Source organism: Hyperoodon ampullatus (genome assembly GCF_949752795.1).
Source record: "Hyperoodon ampullatus genome assembly, chromosome: 6".
In the NCBI taxonomy this organism is placed as follows: Eukaryota; Metazoa; Chordata; class Mammalia; order Artiodactyla; family Ziphiidae; genus Hyperoodon; species Hyperoodon ampullatus.
In genome coordinates, this window is record NC_136919.1 from 44,670,927 (window position 1) to 44,691,272 (window position 20,346).

At 43.8% G+C, this 20,346-nt stretch overlaps 1 protein-coding gene across 1 annotated transcript; it reads right to left on the minus strand.

Moving 5' to 3' along the window:
- Positions 1–346: 346 nt before the first annotated feature.
- Positions 347–19,709, minus strand: IDNK (IDNK gluconokinase; the record flags this gene model as incomplete). Its single annotated transcript, XM_079706642.1, has 5 exons — positions 347–692; positions 2,573–2,616; positions 14,862–14,948; positions 15,375–15,405; positions 19,660–19,709. The coding sequence occupies 5 exons, from the start codon at positions 19,707–19,709 to the stop codon at positions 347–349; spliced, it is 558 nt and encodes a 185-aa protein (XP_079562768.1).
- Between the last annotated feature and the right edge of the window lie 637 nt (positions 19,710–20,346).

Genomic DNA, 20,346 nt, shown 5'->3' on the forward strand with positions numbered 1-20,346 from the left:
CAAGTACAGGCATGATCAAGAGTGTTCTAAATAAGTCATGGTTTACAGCATAGATTATAGAATTTCCTCTGATTATTTGATTGGGTCACATGAATTTAAACTTCAATTGAAGCTTCACTTTCAAAGTTTCCTCTCCTTTTCTCTGAATATGCCAGAGCATGATGACAAAAGTATCACAGATTCCTAAAAATCCACCCAAACAAGCATATCTCAATACATTATGGTTTATTCACCTTAAGAAGAATCTAGAATACAGTATCAACAAGGATACTGGAACATGGTTTGGGATGGGAGACAGAGTTATGCCCACTTGTGTTCTGGACCACTGATATAAATGATTCTCACTTCATTTTAGAGTTTCCATAATTGTAGCAATTATCTCTGAAAGATTTTTGTCCACACTGATTTGAATGAAATTTTCTGGAGCTGATGGGGGCTCCAGAGTATCAAACTGGGACTGCAATAACTCAGGGGACATAAAATGCCCTTTTCTTTTGAGTAAGCGTCCAGAGATGACCTCGAATGACCCAGTCAGATGGACCACAAGGAGCTTCACTTCAGCCAGCTTTTCTTCCTTTCCTGACTCATCACACTTCAGAGGTGCACCATCTTTTCCTTGTATTAAGATGTCTCTGTATACTTTCTTCAGAGCTGAACAGGCAAGTATTACATGCTGTCCAGAGGCTACATCTCTGTTGAAAAAATAAAGTGTGTGGGGGGAAGATGCTAGAGTGAAGACATTTAAAATAATTGGTGTCAAGTCTAGGTTGAGGACTAGAGTCCCACTTCTCTGACAGTGGAAGGTGTTACAAATGGTGGCCAAGTATCAGGCAGTCCTGGCTTTGAGGTAAAGATCTTCCACTAGTGAGGCATCTTGGGTAACGTATTTACCTCCCCGAGCATCAGTTCATCATCTGCTAAATGCAACTACTCAAAGTACCTGCCCATAGAACTGTGATGAGTAAGTTTATCAAGGTGCCCAGCACACAGGAAATGCTTGGTAAGTATTGGCTCTGCCCCTTGGATGTAGGATGTGACTGAGCCACCACTTGTAGACATGGGTGGCTGCTGGCAGGCACCTGTGCCCCACACACAGCACAGCTCAGGCTCTCCTCAGGTATTCAGGGATTTGAATTTCACAACTGGCTTCTCTCCATTCCTACTCTACAGTATGCTGGGAGTCTGGGGAAGTTACCAGTGCAGAGCTAGAGAAAGCAGGAGAAAAGGGAGCATCAGCCCCTGTGTGGTCAAGGTGAGCAGGATGTGAGAAGTTTCCAGGGATGTGCTAAGGGAAAAAAAAAAAACTGAGCCAGAAATAGAGGTAGAGTGACAAGGCACCAATAAGGGGAAACCAGTGTGGTTCAAGACCATACATGAGGGTGAGCCCCCTTTCCACTAAACCTACATGTACCAGCCAGAAGAGGCAGTCATCTTGGGGCCAGGAAGGAACTGTATAAAGAGGTGAAGGGTCAAAGCTGGCTTGGGTACTTAGAAATTTCAGTTCAGAACTGAGAATTCTGAAGGGGCCTGCCTTGATTCATGGCCATTGTAGACTGGAGACCCAGTGGATAGAGTGTGTCATCAGCAACAAACCTATGTACCTGAACCTTCTGGCTCTTCCCAGGGGCCATGAGTGAGAGCTTGTTTATTCTGAGCCTGGAAGTCTGATCTCTATTCTCCTGAGGATCTTCACTTCTGCTTCCATCACAGGTCAGTATGTTAGATCTCTGACAAGTCTATTTATGATAGAGACCCAAGTGGGCAGGAGTTCTCAATTCCAAACCTTAAACCCCTCAGCCCATGCAAAGACAGGGCTGCCAGCCATGTCTGTGCAGTCTAAAAAAAGTAAACTGATTTTTAATCATAAGTATACTCTAATTTCATATGGCCCACATGATTTTAGATAAAACATGACTTCATCTGAGACAGCAAGATTTAGAACCTATTCCCTGCCACTTCTTTATCTTCCATGTCCCAACCAGGATTCCCAGGGGTCTGGCCCACAGATGGGTTGGGGAGGACCTCGTTTGCTCAGAGGCATGCTACAGAGCTGAACAATTTGAGACTTCCATCCTGGTGGCCAGTTATCTGTTGACTTATGAATGACCCCAGGTCTTCCTGGTTGTCAGAGTTTGAAGTAGGAGGCAATAAAAGTGGTGGCTAAGGTATAGCTATACGTCATTATTATGTTTTTAGCACTTACTATATATATTAGGTACTGTTCTAAGTGCTACCCATGCTTCATCTCACTAATTCCTCACAACAGTCTGTGAGTAGGAACTATATTTATCCCCATTTTCAGATGAAGAAACAGGTTTCTGGAAGCCAAGTGGCTGACCAAGATTCCCAGCTAGTAATTGTGGAGTTGTTTAGAAGGTTGACTCCAGAACCCAACTAAACTACACATCTGTGGCTGATTAAAATCATTGTTGGTTACTTGATAGAGGTACATTTCATTTCTGGGATGCCATATCAGCAGTCAGTTGTGATTTCAAGAGTGTATTTTTTCCCCTGTACTTTGTGATGGGTTTTCTTTACTCACTGGCTTACCTGGGGCCTGATTTTCTCTTACCTTTGTAAAATGTCGTGCAAGTTGCAGAGCCATGGAATCCTGTCCTGAAATTAAGGCAGACACAAAGTGGCTTTTCCAGGTTTTGTTCGTTTTTACAGAAAGTTAATCATGTTCATCAATGTTAAGGTCCAGAGAGATCTTAGTGGTTTTAAGGAGCAGGCCATGTACAAGGCTCAGGGGTCAAGTCACTAGGCAGTTTAGCACAGAAACATTTTCCTGGTCCAGGTGTCAGAGGCTCTTTTCATAATAATAAAAATTGCCCTAAAATACCAGTATGTAACTTCCATCATCTTCATCTTCCCATTTTAAGTATATTTTCTCTGGTTCTGATATGTATATAAATCTTTGATTACACTGCGTGATTCTTTAGGTGCCTCTGATCTCAAATGCAGAGAGGTATTCACAGAAACCCTTGTCAGCTGCTCCCTGGTCCTATTCTTCAAACCCTCCAAAAGCAAAGCTCTACTCAGATATAAGCAGTGTGAGAATTTTGTATTTCTCCAGAGAAGGCAGAGGAAGTTTACATAGGGCACCCTACAGTGTTTCACAAAGGAATCCTCCTAGGGTAAATACTGATTGGCCGTAATGCATTTAAAGAAAAACATAATTTTTTATTATGGAAATTTTAAACATATTCAATGATTTTTGGCTCACAGTCTGATTTTATATATGTCCCAGCCATATCCTTACCTGTGCCCTCCTCCTTTATCATTTTGATGCATATTCAAGAAATACGATGTCTTTTTTTTTTTTTTTTTTTTTTTTTTTTTGTGGTATGCGGGCTTCTCACTGTTGTGGCCTCTCCCGCTGCGGTGCACAGGCTCCAGACGCGCAGGCTCAGCGGCCATGGCTCACGGGCCCAGCTGCTCCGCGGCATGTGGGATCCTCCTGGACCAGGGCACGAACCTGTGTCCCCTGCATCGGCAGGCAGACTTTCAACCACTGTGCCACCAGGGAAGCCCATGATGTGTCTTTAAAAGTCCTTGCTCTTAAACATTTGATTACTACCATTTTATTTAGGATTTTTGCATTTATATAATTGAGATTGACCTGCATTTGTTTTCTTGTATAGTCCATGTTAAATTTTGTTATCAAGGTTATACTAGCCTCATAAAATAAGTAGGGCAGCTTTCCTTCTTTTTCTGTTCTTTGAAACAGCTTGTATACAATATATTATTGTTATGAACTGAATGTTTTTATTTCCCCAAAATTAATACCCCCTAATGTGATGATATTTGGAGGTAATTAGGTTTAGATGAGGTCATGAGGGTGGGGTCCTCATGATGGGATTAGTGCCCTTTTGAGAAGAGACCAGTGAGCTAGTGTGTACTCTTTCTCTCCTTCCACTGCCCTCCCCCTCAATCACTCAGTGAGGATACAGTAAGAAGGCAGCCATCTACAAGCCAGGAAGAGAAACTCCAGGCTCAGAATAACCAAGAACCTGACCATGCTGGCATCTTGCTCTTCGACCTTCACCCTCCAGAACTGTGAGAAATAACTGTCTATTGTTTAAGCCACCCCGTCTATGATATTTTGTTACAGCAGCCTGAGCTGACTAAAACTCATCTTAAAAACTCTGTGCCTGGGGCTTTTTTTTTTTGAGGAAAGATCTCTGATTACAGGTTCAATTTCTTGAATGAGCATTGTGTTATATTCAGATTTTTCTATTCTTGATTCAGTTTTGGTAACTGAAATACTTTAGAATCAGCAAGGTCACGTTTTCATTGGGGGGCGGTGGGGAGTAGACTGTGTCCCTGAGCACTGTCTCTGCCATTAGATCACTGTCATCCAAGCCTGTTTTCCCACAGTAATTTATATTTTTCTATGAAAGTGTCCAATTTTGTCTGTCTTAAAATTCACTGGTATCAGATTTTTCATGGCCTCTTTTCATTCCTAGTCTTAATTGTGCTTTTTTCCCCCCTTGATCAATCTTGCCAGAGATTTGTCTGTTTTTATCTTTTCAATTAGTTTCACTCATCACCTATATGGTTTCTTTGTTTTATATTCCATTAATTTCAGCACTTATTTCTAAATTTTTCTACATTCTTCCTTTTTATTATTTTTTTTCTACTTGAACCCTTAGATCATCATTTTCATTTTTGTTATTTTTCCAAAAGTGCATTCAGAGGCTGTAAATTTCCTTCTAAGTACTCTTTCAGCTATATCCCATAAGTTTTAGTTGACAGCACTTTTGTCATATATTTCCAAATATCTTATAATTTCCACTATGATTTTTAACTTTTGATTTATATGAATGTCAATTTTTATTTTTCAATTTTACTTATTTCTAGTTTCCAACCATTTTATGATTTGTGAGAATTTTTATTATTGATTTCTAATTCTTGTGCATTATGATTAAAAATGTGATTGACTGGTATGATATTGACTCTTTGGAATTTGTAGCAAATTGTGCCATATAGCACTAGTACCATGTGGTCTAGTATATGGTCAATATTTATAAATATTCCATATGTACTTGAAAAGAATATTTTTTATTCATGCTTTTCAATATACTTGTTGTTTAAATCTTCTATATCTTTACTAATTTTTCTTGTCTGTTTCGTGTATCTTTTGTCTGCTTTGATGTTTTCAAGAGAGTTGTTTTAAATTCTCCCATAGATTAAGAATTGACAGTTTTCCCTTCTGTCTTTGTGTATGTCTGAAAATGTCTTCTGCTCTTACTCTTACTCATTTTAAATAAGATTTCAGTTGGTAAAGAATTCTTGGTTGACAGTTATTTTCCCTCAGCAGTTTGAATACTTACTCACTGTCTTTAGGGCTCTATTGTTGAGAAGTATCTCTTGTTATATTGGGCAATCATTTAGAACATATATTTTCTCTTTGGTAGCTATAGGTAGAAAATAAACCTCTTTGTCCTTGATGTTTTGCAGTTTTACTATTTATCCTGTTCAGGACTCATTTTATATATTCAGTCTAAGGAAATTGTTAATTATTATCTCTTTGAATGTTGCCTTTCCCCCACTTATTCTATTCTCCTTGGATTCCTTTTAGCTGTATATGAAACTTATTTTATTATACCAGTCTCTTAATTTTTCTCAAATATTTTTCTAGTTATCTAGCTCTCTTATTCACTCTGGGTAATATCCTCTAGTCTGCCTCCTAATTCACTAGTTCTCTCTTCAGCTGTGTCTAGTTTATTGTTTAATCCATCTATTGATAATGAAACATTATCAATAAATTTTCCATTTCTTTCATTTGATTCTTTAAAAAAATTAAAGTATAGTTGATTTGCAATATTGTATTATTTCATTTGATTCTGTCCGTTTCTTGGAGTATGACTTATTCCATTTGTGCTTTTTTGCTGATTCTCTCTCACAGTGGTTCATTTACCTGTATGGTTTGTACTTTTTGACTGCAGGTGCATCTTCAGATTTTTTTCCCTTGTAGGAGTGCTGAGTTTTGGAAATATTTCCATAGGTAGTTTCACCAATTCCAGACTAGTATTACATTAATTTTTCAACTTGGTCTATGTCATATGAAGTGAATTGGGCGTAGGAAAGTCTCTGGTTTTCCACCTGTGGTCCAGGGGAGACAGCCAGATTCTTTGCTGCTTCTTGAATCTAGTGAGTGGAGATATTTGTAATCTTCACTCAAATAAAGTCTTCCTTTAAATACTTTATGCAAGTCCTCGCACTTAGTTTCAGGTCCAGCTCCATGCATCATATAGGCCTCATCTCCCATCTCTACAGGGGCATCAGAATCTCAGTCCCCAGCCTCCTGGCTTACATGCATTTCCAAAACTTGGGGGAAGAGGTTATTTAGGTTTAATTAAATCTTGACACTTTGATTCTGGCACCTGAGAATTTCTCAGTTTGCTTCTGACCTTGGTTAAGCCCTTGGCTATGCCCCCCCGCACCCCCCCCTCCCCCCCCGGCCACACACACAATCTTTTCCACCAGGAGCCTTTCAAGTTCTCCAGCTCTGGGTGAGCTCCTTTAGTTCCTGAATATCTCCCCTGGGCTCAGGCTTTCCCATTTCTCATTCAGAGTAACTAAATACTCAATAAGTGAAAGGTTCATTCCACCAAGGCCTTCACTCTGTACTCAGCAAACTAAAGACCCTCCAGTTACTAGGACCCACCCTTGTCAGGAAGCAGAAGAGGATTTTACACACACACACACACTCACACAAAACACACACATATATTTAATTTTTTCATATTAAATAAAATTTTTAAAAAGCATGTGTGCTAATATTGGGTTGAGGTTCCTGGAAGTTTTACTAGTGATAGAATTTTTTAAGACTTTACCTCTATGGGGACTTCCTTGATGGCGCAGTGGTTAAGGACCCGCCTGCCAATGCAGAGGACACAGGTTCGAGTCCTGGTCCGGGAAGATTCCACATGCTGCAGGGCAACTAAGCCCATGTGCCACAACTACTGAGCCTGCTCTCTAGAGCCTGTGAACCACAACTACTGAGCCCACGTGCCACAACTACTGAAGCCTGCATGCCTGGAGCCCGTGCTCACAATGAAGAGTAGCCCCCGCTTGCAGCAACTAGAGAAAGCCCGTGCGCAGCAATGAAAACCCAACGCAGCCAAAAATAATAATAATAAATTTTAAAAAAAAAGACCACCTCTATGTACACACTAGTCAACCAGAGACCACTTAGAAGTATAAATGCAAGTTACAAAATCCACACAAGACACAGATCAAATGACAACTATCACCTAACTTACACAAATACAGCTATTAATACATAATTCACAGAAATTATTACTCAAATTACAACAGCTACCACAATGTGCACACATTGTAGCTCAAATGTATTTAATGAATGAAACATTTGTTTATGTTAGAACTTGTCTGACTGTAGTCAGTAGAACCATTGTGGTTATTTCTTTTTTTTTTTTTTTTTTGCGGTACATGGGCCTCTCACTGTTGTGGCCTCTCCCGTTGCGGAGCACAGGCTCCGGACGTGCAGGCTCAGCGGCCATGTCTCACGGGCCCAGCCACTCCACGGCATGTGGGATCCTCCCGGACCAGGGCATGAACCCGTGTCCCCTGCATTGGCACGCGGACTCTCAACCACTGCGCCACCAGGGAAGCCCAATTGTGGTTATTTCTAAACAAAGTAACAAGATAATGAGGCTTACCAGCTCCAGATTTGCAGACCACAAAGAACTCTGTGCTTTATGAGGAGACCTATGTGCTCTTGGAAAAGAGTGTATGTTTAAGGTTTATTATTGGCAAGGTTTTCTAAGACATCATACTCAAAAACTAAATGTTCTGGAGAAGTCTATGAGGAGAAAAAAAGTTGTAAAAGCTATACTTAAGGAACTTGAAATTGCCACTGTAACACAGTATTTTCTGGGCTTATGGCAGGGGTCCAGGAAGAAGAGTGTCAAGGATTATAGGTAGCGGGGATAATCAGATGGACTTACTGAGCTGTGCAGTATTTTATGATGGAAAATTGCCCATGGGAAAAGCTGCCAATTCAAGCACAGATTTGGATTTCCCCTTTCCTTCATCCATTTACAAGTGTTTGTTGTGTGCTTAGGGAGATCCAGACACTCTGCTCTGGGTGCTTTCTTTCAGTACTCTAGACATGATCACCCTAAGTTTAACTTCTAAGATTCCATTTGCACTCAACTTTCTAAATTCCTTTCTTTCCTGTACTCTTACTGTGAATAGCTAAGCTTTTCTACTATATTCATGAACTAACAGGGATGAAAAAGAGAACACTGTTAGTTATACAATGACCTTAAACAAAATGTTTTTAAACCTCTTTGGCTATATTTTCCAAAACAGCTCCTCTAATAGAAGGCTGTAGCAGAGCAGGGTGACTGGGCCTTAAAAGACTCACACGTCAGCAGGATGAGCAGTTTCCTACCTAGGATCCAGTCCTACAAAGATATAGTGCCTTTCAGGCCTGCAGGAAGGGCAGCACAGGCCACTTCCTTGGTAAAGTGGTATCCTAATCATTAAGGGGACTAACTTCATTGTGTGTTTTACATGTAAATGGGGGCATCCCATTTCAAACTGCAGAAATGATGTCAACTTTTAAAAAGTTAAGGAGTCTGCTTATAGCATATGGGGCCCACAGTGAGGTAACTTCCTAAGCACTTGGAAAAGAAGGAAAGAAGCTTGTTCTTTAAAGCTTTAATTTAAAGAGCAATGCTTAGTAGAAAGGAGCAGAGATGTATAAACTCATCTGAAGGAGTAAAAATGACCCTCAGGCTAGCAGGACATCACTATGATCCAACTACATATTTTTACACACATAAAGGAAGCACGTCTGTCCCAGCAAGGCTTGGTGGGTGTGAAAGCCCAGGGCAGGAGCATTATGGAATTAAACAGCAGAGTACTGACCAGAGGACATGTCTGGCCATAGGACTGAGTTCTGGCCATAGGACTTTGAATATCATAATCTCATTATCAAACATCTTCCTGTAAGGGGACGGATGGTCTCACACCATTAGAAACTTCAGCCCTAACTCTCCTACTCTTTTGATTGCGTGTTCACTGAGAAACCTGATTGTATGTTGGCTTCTGAAATCAGATCCATGTGAAGTGTTACGGGCCATGTGGCACTTAAGTTTCTCCTTGTAAATTAATCAACTGGCATTCTGGTTTTATGTAGAAATCTTGTGAACCTGACTAGTGGGGTTCTCATATGAGACATGAATGCGTGTTCAATGTGTTGATGGTATCAGGCATTGAGCTGACAAGACAGAGCCTGACTACCCTTGTCCTATCTGGGTAGGCAGACAGCCTTTTCCACAATACATCCCTTGTCACCGTACAAGTCTCTAGGTGAAACAAAATCCTGAGACTAGTGCCGTGGGCTGCTAACCCCCATTCAGCAAGAATGTTTGGTTTAGAAGAGGTAGTTGGAAGGTTCAGAGGGCCAAATGCTAATTCACATATTCAGTATTCACATACCTACTTAGAGTTCAAGGAGCAATTATAATGATGCATTAGGACTGATTCACAGATGCAAACACAACAAAAAAATGAGTTGGTTCTCCTGCATGAGTAAAATGTTCCTAGTGGGTTTGGATGAACCAAGGAGAGGGGATAATTTGTTTAATTTCTAGTACTTTAGACATCTCTTCTTTCTTCACATTAGCATAGGAGCAAACTTGTGTTCTGTTGTTTTACTTAGATTGCATATTTCCTCCAGTCCATCGGCACAAATATCTCTTTGTACAGAGATCAATCTCTGTATTATTTTATGGCTTAGGAAACAAATATGTTATGGTGTTAAGTTGGGTATTGACTTTATTATTCATTACATTTTCTGCATGCCTGAAACATTTCACAATAAAGACAAAACAAATTAAAAATAAAGGAAAACATGTGTGGGTAATAAGCTTCCTATCCTATGTATAGGAAAATGGAACTTTACTTTGAATCCATACTTTTTTATTGTTTTAACAGTGCCTCAATATGTGCCTTCGTCAAGAATTAAGCATGTTGCATCACTTAGTCATAATAAAATTCCTCAGAAGCTCAACCATGAAAACTAATATTAATACATGGAAACATTAAACTATTTAAACAAAAATGGATGCTTTCAGACATCTGCCCAATCAGAATGTATGCTGGACCAGTTTATTCACTGCACCGGTAAGGTCTGGGTCCACCAGCCATAAAAACAATGAGAGAAGGTTGGAGATAAAACAGAAGCACTTTCAACTTTATTTTACAGAAGTTTCCAAGTATTGAGTCATAATTACACAATTGGGATCCTTCCTTGGAGGATCACATGGGGCCACAAGCAGAGAGTTTTTCCAAAGCAGCTCCAGAGGCTACCTAGACTCCCATGTGGAAACCAGAATTCTCAGACCTGCTGTGTAAAGCCAGGTGTCATCTGCCTCAAATACCCTTCAAGGCCTAGGCCCCTACAATGGATGTGCTCACTGAGGGCTGTGCCTCTCTCCTGCTCTCACCCTCACCCTTGCTTTCACCCTTACTTGCTCCACTTAATCAACCCTGATTCACTTGTAGATTATTTGTGTGTGTGTGGAGTATCAGGGCCTTTAACACAGTAGAAAAAGTAGAGTCTTAGAGGTTAGAGAGATCCCCCTCACTCTGTGCCTTTGCTCAAGTTACTTAACATCTCTGTGCCTCCCTTTGTTTATCTGCAAAATGGGGGAATCATATATAATAAATTGAGCTGCTTTGGGACTTAAACAGGAAAAGGAGTAGGCTCCATTTTAAACATTACTTTTTGGCTGATTTAATAGCTGCAATAAACAGCATTCATTTCCAACTCTGAATTTTGAAAAGACCTTTAGTAAATAAATTTAGTATGCAGTGGGCTCTAACTCCACAAACAATGAATACTTAATATGTGCAAAGCACCATATCGAGCACTGGGGATATAAATATGAACGGTGCAGTCCCTGTCCTCGAGGGGGTCACAGCCTGAGGATGGGTATTTATCAATTAATCTACCCACAGGACAGTAATGAGGGCTCCAAGAAATATAAGAAGGGCTATGATAAGACAAGGGGAGAGAGCAATTTTGATCAGGCCCTAGGAAGACTAAATCTTAAAGGGTAAAGAGGATTTTAATGGAAGTAGGGCCTGTCAAGCAGAGGGAAGGACAAGACTTGGCATATTAAAGATGGTTTACCAAGACTCTGGTCTAAATGGATGAGGCAGGAGCTCAGCACTGGTGAACAGGAGGTGTGGGAGTTGATAGGTGAGGAAGGTCAGGAGAAACTGTTAGGACTAGAGAGTCAAGATCTTGAGTGACCTGCTAAGGAGTCTGGACTTTATTGTTAGGGTCTTAGGGAGGACTTGGACACATGAGCTCCAAATTTTGTATTCATGTTTGTGAAAAAAGGGAATGATTGAGATCTCCTTTTCACAGGTGCAGAAACTGGGGCAAAACAGAGGATATATTAAAGCAAATTCACTGAACTCTGTGTGTAAATAGTTACTACGGACAATATGGTAACTAAGGCAAGTCAAACACACAAAGTCTTAGGGGAAAGAGAGGAGGAAACAACATAACCCAAATGAACATCCCTGCCTGCTGGATCTGATGTTCTAGGTCCCTTCATTCCTGATAGTCTTTACATGCAGGGATGGGGAGGGCAGTGTACCCTGAACCCCCAGCCCAGTGCTTAAGCACTTGGCCTATCTAGAGAAACAGTGTCTTCTGGAAAGGGATGATGGTTAAAGGGCAGGACAGGAGCTCAGAGGAACAGATGGAAGATAAGTGTGTCCAGCATTGCTGGGGGAGGTGGAAAGAGGGCAAGGAAAGTAGGAGGGGAGGACAACGGGCGATGGACTGGTTTTATCTGGTGCAAAAGTGAACTTAAGCCCATAGAGGAAAGAATGCATGTAAAAATAATATATACCCCAAAAAAGATAAGGGGGAAAAACTCAAATTCAATTAGTAGGTGTTTTTGGAAGATGAAACCAAGGGTGATGAAAATTCTGTGAAAGGATTTTTCGGCACTGGTCGAATTTTCTATACAGGATAAGTATTATATTTATAATCAGGGAAAAATTTTCAAAAAACCCTTTTAAATAGACTTTGAGGTTGAAGTCTGCTCAAGTGTCACCATACGCTGACAGGACAGCATGAACCTGGCACATATGGGAGACTCACTGACTGGCAGCTTGGAAATTCTTTATTATTACCCTCATCATCACGCTAATAATGTATTGCATCCTGGGTGGCGTATCTTTCTATACCAGCGCTGTCCAATAGAGCTTTTTGCCCTGAGGGAAATGTCCTCTATCTGTGCCACCTGGATTAGCAGCCACCAGCTACATGTGGCTGTTGAGCACTTGAAATGTGGCAGTGCAACCCAGGAACTGGAGTTTACATTTAATTTAATTGAACTAGACTTAAGGAGCCCTTGGTATATTCAACTCAGGTTCTTTCTCTTCATATCTTAGCCTTCTGAGCACAATACCCTCCCCAAACCCTCCTGAGACTCTTTCGCAAGGCCAACCGCTATGTCTGCCTCTAACACTCTAACTGATGTTCAGTACAGTATCTTTGGGGTGGGGGGCTGGTTGCCAGAGCAACCAGGAGGTCCTTGGTGCCAGCTCAGCTGTGACCCACACCTTCACTCTTAGACTCGCTGGGCTCTCATCAAAAATGTAAGCCATCTGCCATCTTACCTCTTTCTCTCTGCTTCTAAGGTCAGGCTAACTTGTACAGCTGCCTCTGAATATATTTAGTAACTTGTTGTGTTTCTTCCAGTAACTGATAACCTTCTCTTCTGTACAATAAATTCCTCTTCTGAATTCTCCTCCCTAGCCCCCCATCCATACTGCCCACTTAACAAGCCTCACTTGTGAACAAGAGGAAGGATGCCCAAATGCCATTTTAAAATCTGTCCATTTGGGTTGCTTTACTTTGTTCCTTATTTTAATTTTCATTTGTACTTGCCAAGGAGAAAAATAAAATAACCCTAGCACAGTCACACTTTACACACTCCACAGAAATGGTTTGTTACATGTATGTATCTATAGATAAGATATTAGCAACAACAATAAGAAGTGATATTTACTGAATGCTTCAGGCACTTCTCTGTGTATATTTTTCATATTATCTCATTTAATACTCCCAAGGACTCAATGAAATAGGTCCTGTCACCATCCCTACTTCACAGGAGGAAAATGAGGCACAGAGAGACTAAGCCATCTGCCAAAAGTCACACAAGCTCAGTGGTGAGGCCAGGTTATCTATATTATGTTTATTATCTCTCGTGTAATATCATTATTATGTTTAAATTATTACTCTGTATCCCTTTTTTGCTTCTCTCCTCCTGCCTTCTAAAGTCAGATGCTGTAAGCTTGATTGTGATGGTTTAACGTTTGAACTATTACACACTCGCGGTGCACTCCCTGCGACAAAGAGAAACCCTCAGAGTGCTCTAGAATTAGACCTAACATGGGTTAGTGACTCCAGTCCTTCACGGCAGGACAAAGAGAAGAAAGTAGAGCCCAACTGGGGTGAGCCAAGGTCATGGCAGTGAAAACACCAGTGTTGCTCTTTGGCCAGTTCCATACCATACCTGCCCTTTGGACACCCTTGGCACGTGGGCCCAGCTAAAGCCCCTGCTCTCAGCTGCTCTGTGGACTCAGCCCTACACCCTGCCCTCAGTCTCTCCTGGGTTACAGCTGATCACGCCAATGAATCCAGTTTGTGACTCTGGTTTGAGAGAGACCCTCTAGGAAAGGGCCTCCTGACAGTGTATAAAGAAGTGAGGTGCTAGTCATTCATTCTTACACTCATTCATTCATTCACTCACAAATTTGCCACAAATATTTTCTGACATGTACTGTGTGTCAGGCTCTGGGGATCTATAATGGTTAACAGAAATGGCCATAGTGCCTGCCCTTTTGGAGGTAAAATCTAGTTGTAGAGATAAACAGTAATCAAATTCTCACACCATCAAATGCCATGTTGCAACTGGGACAAGGACGATAAGGGATACGGTGCCATGAGAGTTTATTATAGGAGGTTTTACCTAGAAGTCAGGGAGAGCTTCCCTGAAGAGGGGGCAAAGGAGCTGAGATGTGAAGCATGAGCTGGGTAACTGAGAAGAGGGCAGGGAAGTGCATTATTCCTCACAGTGGGAACAGATACAAAGGCCCTACGGGGAGGAGCATGGTGGTAGAGCAACTGAAAGAGGCAAGGGTGGCTCCAGTGGATACAAGGAGGGGACGCGTGGCTCCAGAGGGCCAGATCTGAGTTTGTGAAACCCACCGGAGCAATTTTGTTTTTCTCCTTGGTGATCATAAATAGTGATGAATGAAAAAAAGAGCTGCAGCAGCCCAGGGAGCGGGATTCGTGACGTGACATCAGAGCCCTCCCCACTCCTGCACCTGGATGGGCAGTGGCGGCGGGGGGTGCTCCTCGGGCTGCTGGTCGGGAAGCAGCCAGGGCTTTGCTTTGCCCGGCAGAGATGCCAGGGCCTGGTGAGGTGGTAGGCTGATAAGTCCTGGGAAGAAAAGATGAACTTCCCCACATATGAGGCAGAGGGGAGCCTCTGCCCTCTCAGGGATTACATTCTGCAGATTAAAATCCCTCAACAAAGTGTTCTGGCAGATCCTGCCGAGCTGGGGCAGAGGGTGGCATCACTGTTGATGCCAGTTTAGAGTTTAGATGGGAGTTCAGGGCCAAAGCTAACATATGTGGTGGACCCGCTGTGCACCTGGCTTTTGGAGCACTGTACGTGAGTGCATGACTCAGGAACTCTACTACAACAAGCACTGCAGGAATCTTAACCTGCATCACCCTGCATCACAGGACATCTGTGTTGGAAATAAAAACAGACAGCAAACCTTACCTGGTCATTCAGAGGTATCCCTTTTCTCATCTTCATTCGATTTTCCTCTGGGTGATAGTCATCTGCATCGTAGAATTTCCATCCTAGCTTTAAGAACAAAGTGAAAGAGGGTATGTGGCAGGTAGTGCGGCCCACGTGACAGCCACTGTGGGGTTACTAAAACTAACGGGCAGGTACAGAAACAACCCTGCCACCCTCTTCCCCACCAGCAGCCCGAGGAAACCACTGCCCCCCGCCCCCCGCCCACCCAGGTGCAGGAGTGGGGAGGGCTCTGATGTCGCGTCGCAAATCCCTCTCCCTGGGCTGCTGCAGCTCTTTTTTTCATTCATCACTATTTATGATCACCAAGGAGAAAAACAAAATTGCTCTGCTGGGTTTCACAAGCTGCATGGAGGTGTCTGTGGTGAGTTTACAAACCACTCAGGCCAGAAGAAAAGGCAGGGAGGGGAAAGGGAGAGAAGCAAAGAGACAACATGATGGGACTAGCAACTGGGAGGCATTAGAACAGGTTACCTGGGATGCCAGCAGGGTACCGACGGTGGATCTGTGGAGAGGACATAAATGTTACATGACTGCCCTTTTCCAGCCTGCGCTGTGCCTCTTCCATCCGAGGAGCCCTGGGAAACAGAGGGCTGCCCTACTGGTATTGATCACCGACAACTTATGATACTGAAACTGAGACAGATGCTCCTGACCCTGGAGCCTAGAGCATGGCTTTAGTTTTCTCCAGGAATTTAAATGAAATAATTATCCAGTCATCACCAATTTTTCTCCCAAAAGCAATACATAAGACCTCATTAAACTCCTGAAGTTTTTTCCTTAAGTTTTTGGTCCCTGTTTCATAGATAATTATTTTTTTGAGAAAAAATATTGAATTATTAAAGTGATAAATTCTACTGAGGATATTGGAGGGAAAGGTCTGACAGGGAATTTAACCTCTAAGCACCCACACAAGGTTCAAGGAGCTCATAAAAGCATTAAAATATTGGGGCTTAAAAGGGGCACACTCTTCAAATAAAGGACATGGAGAATTACCAGCACTCATTATTAAGTCTGGGAGTTGAATGCTCTCTGTGCAATGCATCTGAGAATGATCTACCTGTCCAGACCCTAACAGGCTGCATGGTCAGTGAAGAGGGCTTGGGTCCTAGAGACTGAGGTCTAGCCACGGTCTCCATTCTGCCACTAAATGACTGTGTCCTCCTGTGTAAGTCACCTTGTCCTCTAAATCTCAGTTTTCTCACCTGTAAAACAAGGGAACTGAGCTACATTTATCCATTCACCTACTCATTTCACTCAGCCAATATCTACTGAGCACCTACTAGCTCCTAGGACATAATGCTCAGCCCACTGAGACTGGCCATCTTGAGGCTTACAGGCTAGCGCCGTGGCGTAGGGGTGGAGGCCGTCAGGCAATTAATTAGAAACGAAGCCCCTTCATGCTATCAGTTTCTGAAGTGTTACCCAAAATGCCAATCACTGAAGTATGAACTTCAGAATTTTTTACTGTATCCTCCTACCATTTCATCATGCCCTCTTGCCTAAGTTTTACACACACTTTTACAATTAACTACTTGTTATTTTTGTTTAATTCGTTCACTCTTTAAAATTAAACAAATGTGTTAAACAAGAAAACTCTTTCCTTCCCTTATACAGGAAGCCACCCTCACTTGCCTTAAACAGGAGGCAACCAAAAAGATGTATACAGTGAAAACAAAACATTGTGATGAAATTCTAGCTGGGTACTATTGCTTACCAAGGGTCCTCTCTCTTTTGTTAAGAAGGTATCAGGGAAGTTTTAAAAAGACACACTTGTACCAAACTGAGACCTGCTCCCGAAGGTAACCAAAGGATTGAGAGAACTGGAACCTCTCCCATTATGTTCACTCCTTTGCAGGCTGCATAGGGTGACATGTTGTAGCCTACTGGTGACTAAACCGTCCCAGCCGAACTCCAGGGCTGGTGAAATCAGCGCTGTGTACAACGGACCAAGTTAGATTAGCCAGGAATGAACATGTCAGCCACCAGTCATAATTTAAAAGAAAAGCTAACTAGATTGGGGTGTAGACGGGCAGGAAGGAGATAGAAGAAAACAGAAAAACCACTCTCTACCACTCTAACCAAACTTCCTAACCAGAGGACAGCTGGACTGTTTGAACATGGACCAGGGACCCCCAGCAGAAATACGGCAAAGTGCTCGGCTCACAGGAGACTGGTCAGGGCCGAACATTACAAACCAGTTTGGGGCCCAAATGTCTTCCAGTGGGATGGTCTAAATCAGGATCAAGGAGACTTAAAAAGACAGTAGGCAGTAGGCTGGGGCACAGAATAATGAGAAAGGTATTGAAAAGGCCTGAGCTTGTTGCGACAGCAGGAAAAAGAAGGAAACACGGAAAGAAGCTGAGGATGGCTTCACTAAGATTGTTAAAATATAAAGAAAGCTAACACCGCCACCCACTCAAATGGCTCCATTCATTCATTCATCAAGTCAATACATATTTATTAAGCACCTACTATGTGCCAGGCATTGTTCTAGACACATGTCAATAAACAAAAAGGAAAAAGATCCCTTACATTCAAGTAGGGGAGGGAAAGGCAATAAATATAATAAACTTATTACTTGACATTACTTTAACAGTGTTTTAAATGGGATCTTTCTGGTTTGAGACTATTGTTTTCTTAAGGTATTACCCCACTGCTCCAAATGTTATGGAGTATATTTAAAAATCCTGCAGGGCCCTAAGAGGGGCTCACAAAAGTCACCAAAGAACTCAATGTTGCTACATCCAATGATCAATGTAATCAATTCTCAGGCATTTTATCACTCAGTCCATTGACAACAGTTGACATTGACCTAACCATTAGAGGGCCCAGGGCTCAGTCCTTGGCCAGCTTATCCACACTCACTCCCTTGGTGTCCTGAACATCTATGTCTTTAAACATATCCACACACCGATGAGTCCTACATTTTCACCTAAAGTCCCTCTCTCCTGAACTCGACTTGGATATCTGATTGCCCACTTGACAGATCCACTTGGATGACTGATAGGCATGTCCAACTCACCACATCCCACACTGAGCTCCTGAAATTTTCTTCCAAACCTGCTCTGCCTATTGCTTCCCCATCAGTCAACAGAAACTCTTTTCTTCCAGTTACCCAGGCCAAAAATCTTGAAATCATCCATGACTCTTCTCTCCTTCATATCCCACATCCAGTCTATCAACACATCTTTTTGGCTCTACTTTCAAAATATTCCAGCATATGACCACTTCTCTTCACCTGCATTGTTTTTCTGACCTCATCTCCCAATCACTCTGCCACAATGGCCTCCCTGCTAGTCCACAAGAAAGTCAAGCCTCAGGGCCTTTGCACTTGCCATTCCCTCTGCCTATATGCCCTTTCCTGGCTATCCACGGGCTTATTTCCTCTCTTCTTATAGGTCTTTCTCCAACTTACCTTCCTTTATTTTCCCCTAGAGCACCTACTGCTGCCTGGTGCACTGCACATGTTTTTATTCCCTTACTGCCTCCCTCCCTTACTAGGATGTAAACTCTTTGAGGGCAGGGATTTATCTGTCCTGCTCACTACATGTCAGTGACGTTGAGGAAGGATTGAGCTTGATAAACATTTACTGAATGCATGAATATCATAACCATATGACATATGGTACAGTCTCCCCTCATCTGATCCAAGGCTTGGGTCGGGGGGCAGCACGTGAACTGCCCAAGCTCACAACCAGACAGCAGTAGAACCAAGACCTAGGGCTCTTGACTTTCACTACATCACACCAGAGCGGCAGTTTTTCATTCTCCGAGTTCTTCAGTCATACACAGTGAGGGACTTTCTGGCTCTGTGTTTGATTTTAAATTTTCAGTTCAAGATTCCCTGTCTTTGAGGCTAAAAATGCCACAATAATTTTTGGAAGCTAAACCTACCTACCTGGAGAAAGAAAGAGTCTTTAAAATACACTGGACCGCATGGGCAGTTCCTGATTCAGATCATTCTAGAAGGGTCTGGATAAGCCTTTGGAGGTTGTGATATTTTAGTTGTCTTTTGCTGCCTCTGGTGGAATGCTGCCGTAGCTGCCCTTTCTAATAAAGGGCATTGTCAGACTTTGGTCTAAACAGGAAGCCAAAGGCTTCCTCAGCCCCCAAGTTGGCCAGACTGGGCTGGGCAGAGGTTTTGTGGTATGCAGTGCGCCTCCCTGCTCACAAACTTTCAGGGGCCACTCTTCATTTTAACACCGAATCCTTCCAGTTGAAGGGGGAACACAGTAAATAGGCAGGTTAAATTGACGTTCCAAAATCTAATCAGGAAAGTCCAGGGCCCGGCAGGAGGGAGCTGGCGCGCTGTCCAGCTTGACAAAAGTCTGTAGGAGCCTGGGACGAGGCTTGCCCCTGCTCTGTGGGCCTTGCTCCCTTGCACGCTGTGCCCACACGAGGCCCCCAAACACGGGCACCTGTGACGGCCCGGGCCGCTCCAGGTGGCGCGGGGAAGTCGTTACTCTATTCGCGCCCCAGCAGGCGCCTCTTCACAAGGCGCTTTCGCTAAAGCCTCTGCCTAAATTTACAGACGGAGAGCCCGAGTCTGGGGTGTGGCCCCGGGCCGGGCGCCCCCGAGGTGAGCAGGTTGGCAAGTGGGGAGAGGGAGCAGATGCCCCGGGCCTCAGTTCCCGCATCAGCAAAGGGAAAGGACCCTCCCGTCGCCGCGGGCCTGGAACGCCGGCGGGTCTGGCCTCCGCCGCCCCGCGCCGCGCCCCCACTGCGCCCCCCCGCGCCCCGGCCCTCCCGGACCTACTTCCCCGAGCCGCTCACGCCCATCACCAGCAGCGCGCCGGGCGCCGCCATCGCCCAGAGTCCCGTCGCCTTCTGGGGCCGGCCTGCTCCGCCTTCCCAGTCACGGGGGGCGGAGCCGCCCGCGACCCAGCCCGGCCCAGGCGGACCCCACCCCAAAGCCCCCACCAAGACCCCGCCCCAACAGTGCCCCACCCCTCATCTCGTCCCCAGCCGCCCTCCACCCACGCCAACACCTTCCCCTCCCCCTCGCGCCCCTTCCCCGACGAGACCCGTCCCACGCCGAGACTCCGCCCCCAGCCGCCCCGCCCTCCGCAGCGCCCGGCGAGACCTGCGAACCCGGCGGCCCACCGCTTCCCCTTCCCCCCACTTCCATCCAGTTCTCGCTGCGCCCTCCGTGCCCGTTTCCCTCGTGCGGTAAGTGGAGCCTCCCGCAGGCAGGAGAGAGCCGGCCCCGAGTCCCTGCACCTGCGGTCCTCCTCTCGTAGCCCCTCTCCGCTGCAGGGGAGCCTTGCCCTTGCAGGCCGGACCCTCTGGCTCCTCCTCCTTCACCAATGGAAAGAGCATTTATTTGTTTTTTAAATGTTGTAAAAAGAAAAAGCAGAAAATGAATTCACACTTTCCCGCACCTGCAGGCAACAAGCGTCCGTTCCCAAAATGATCCCCCGTCCCGCATAGATAAATGAGTATG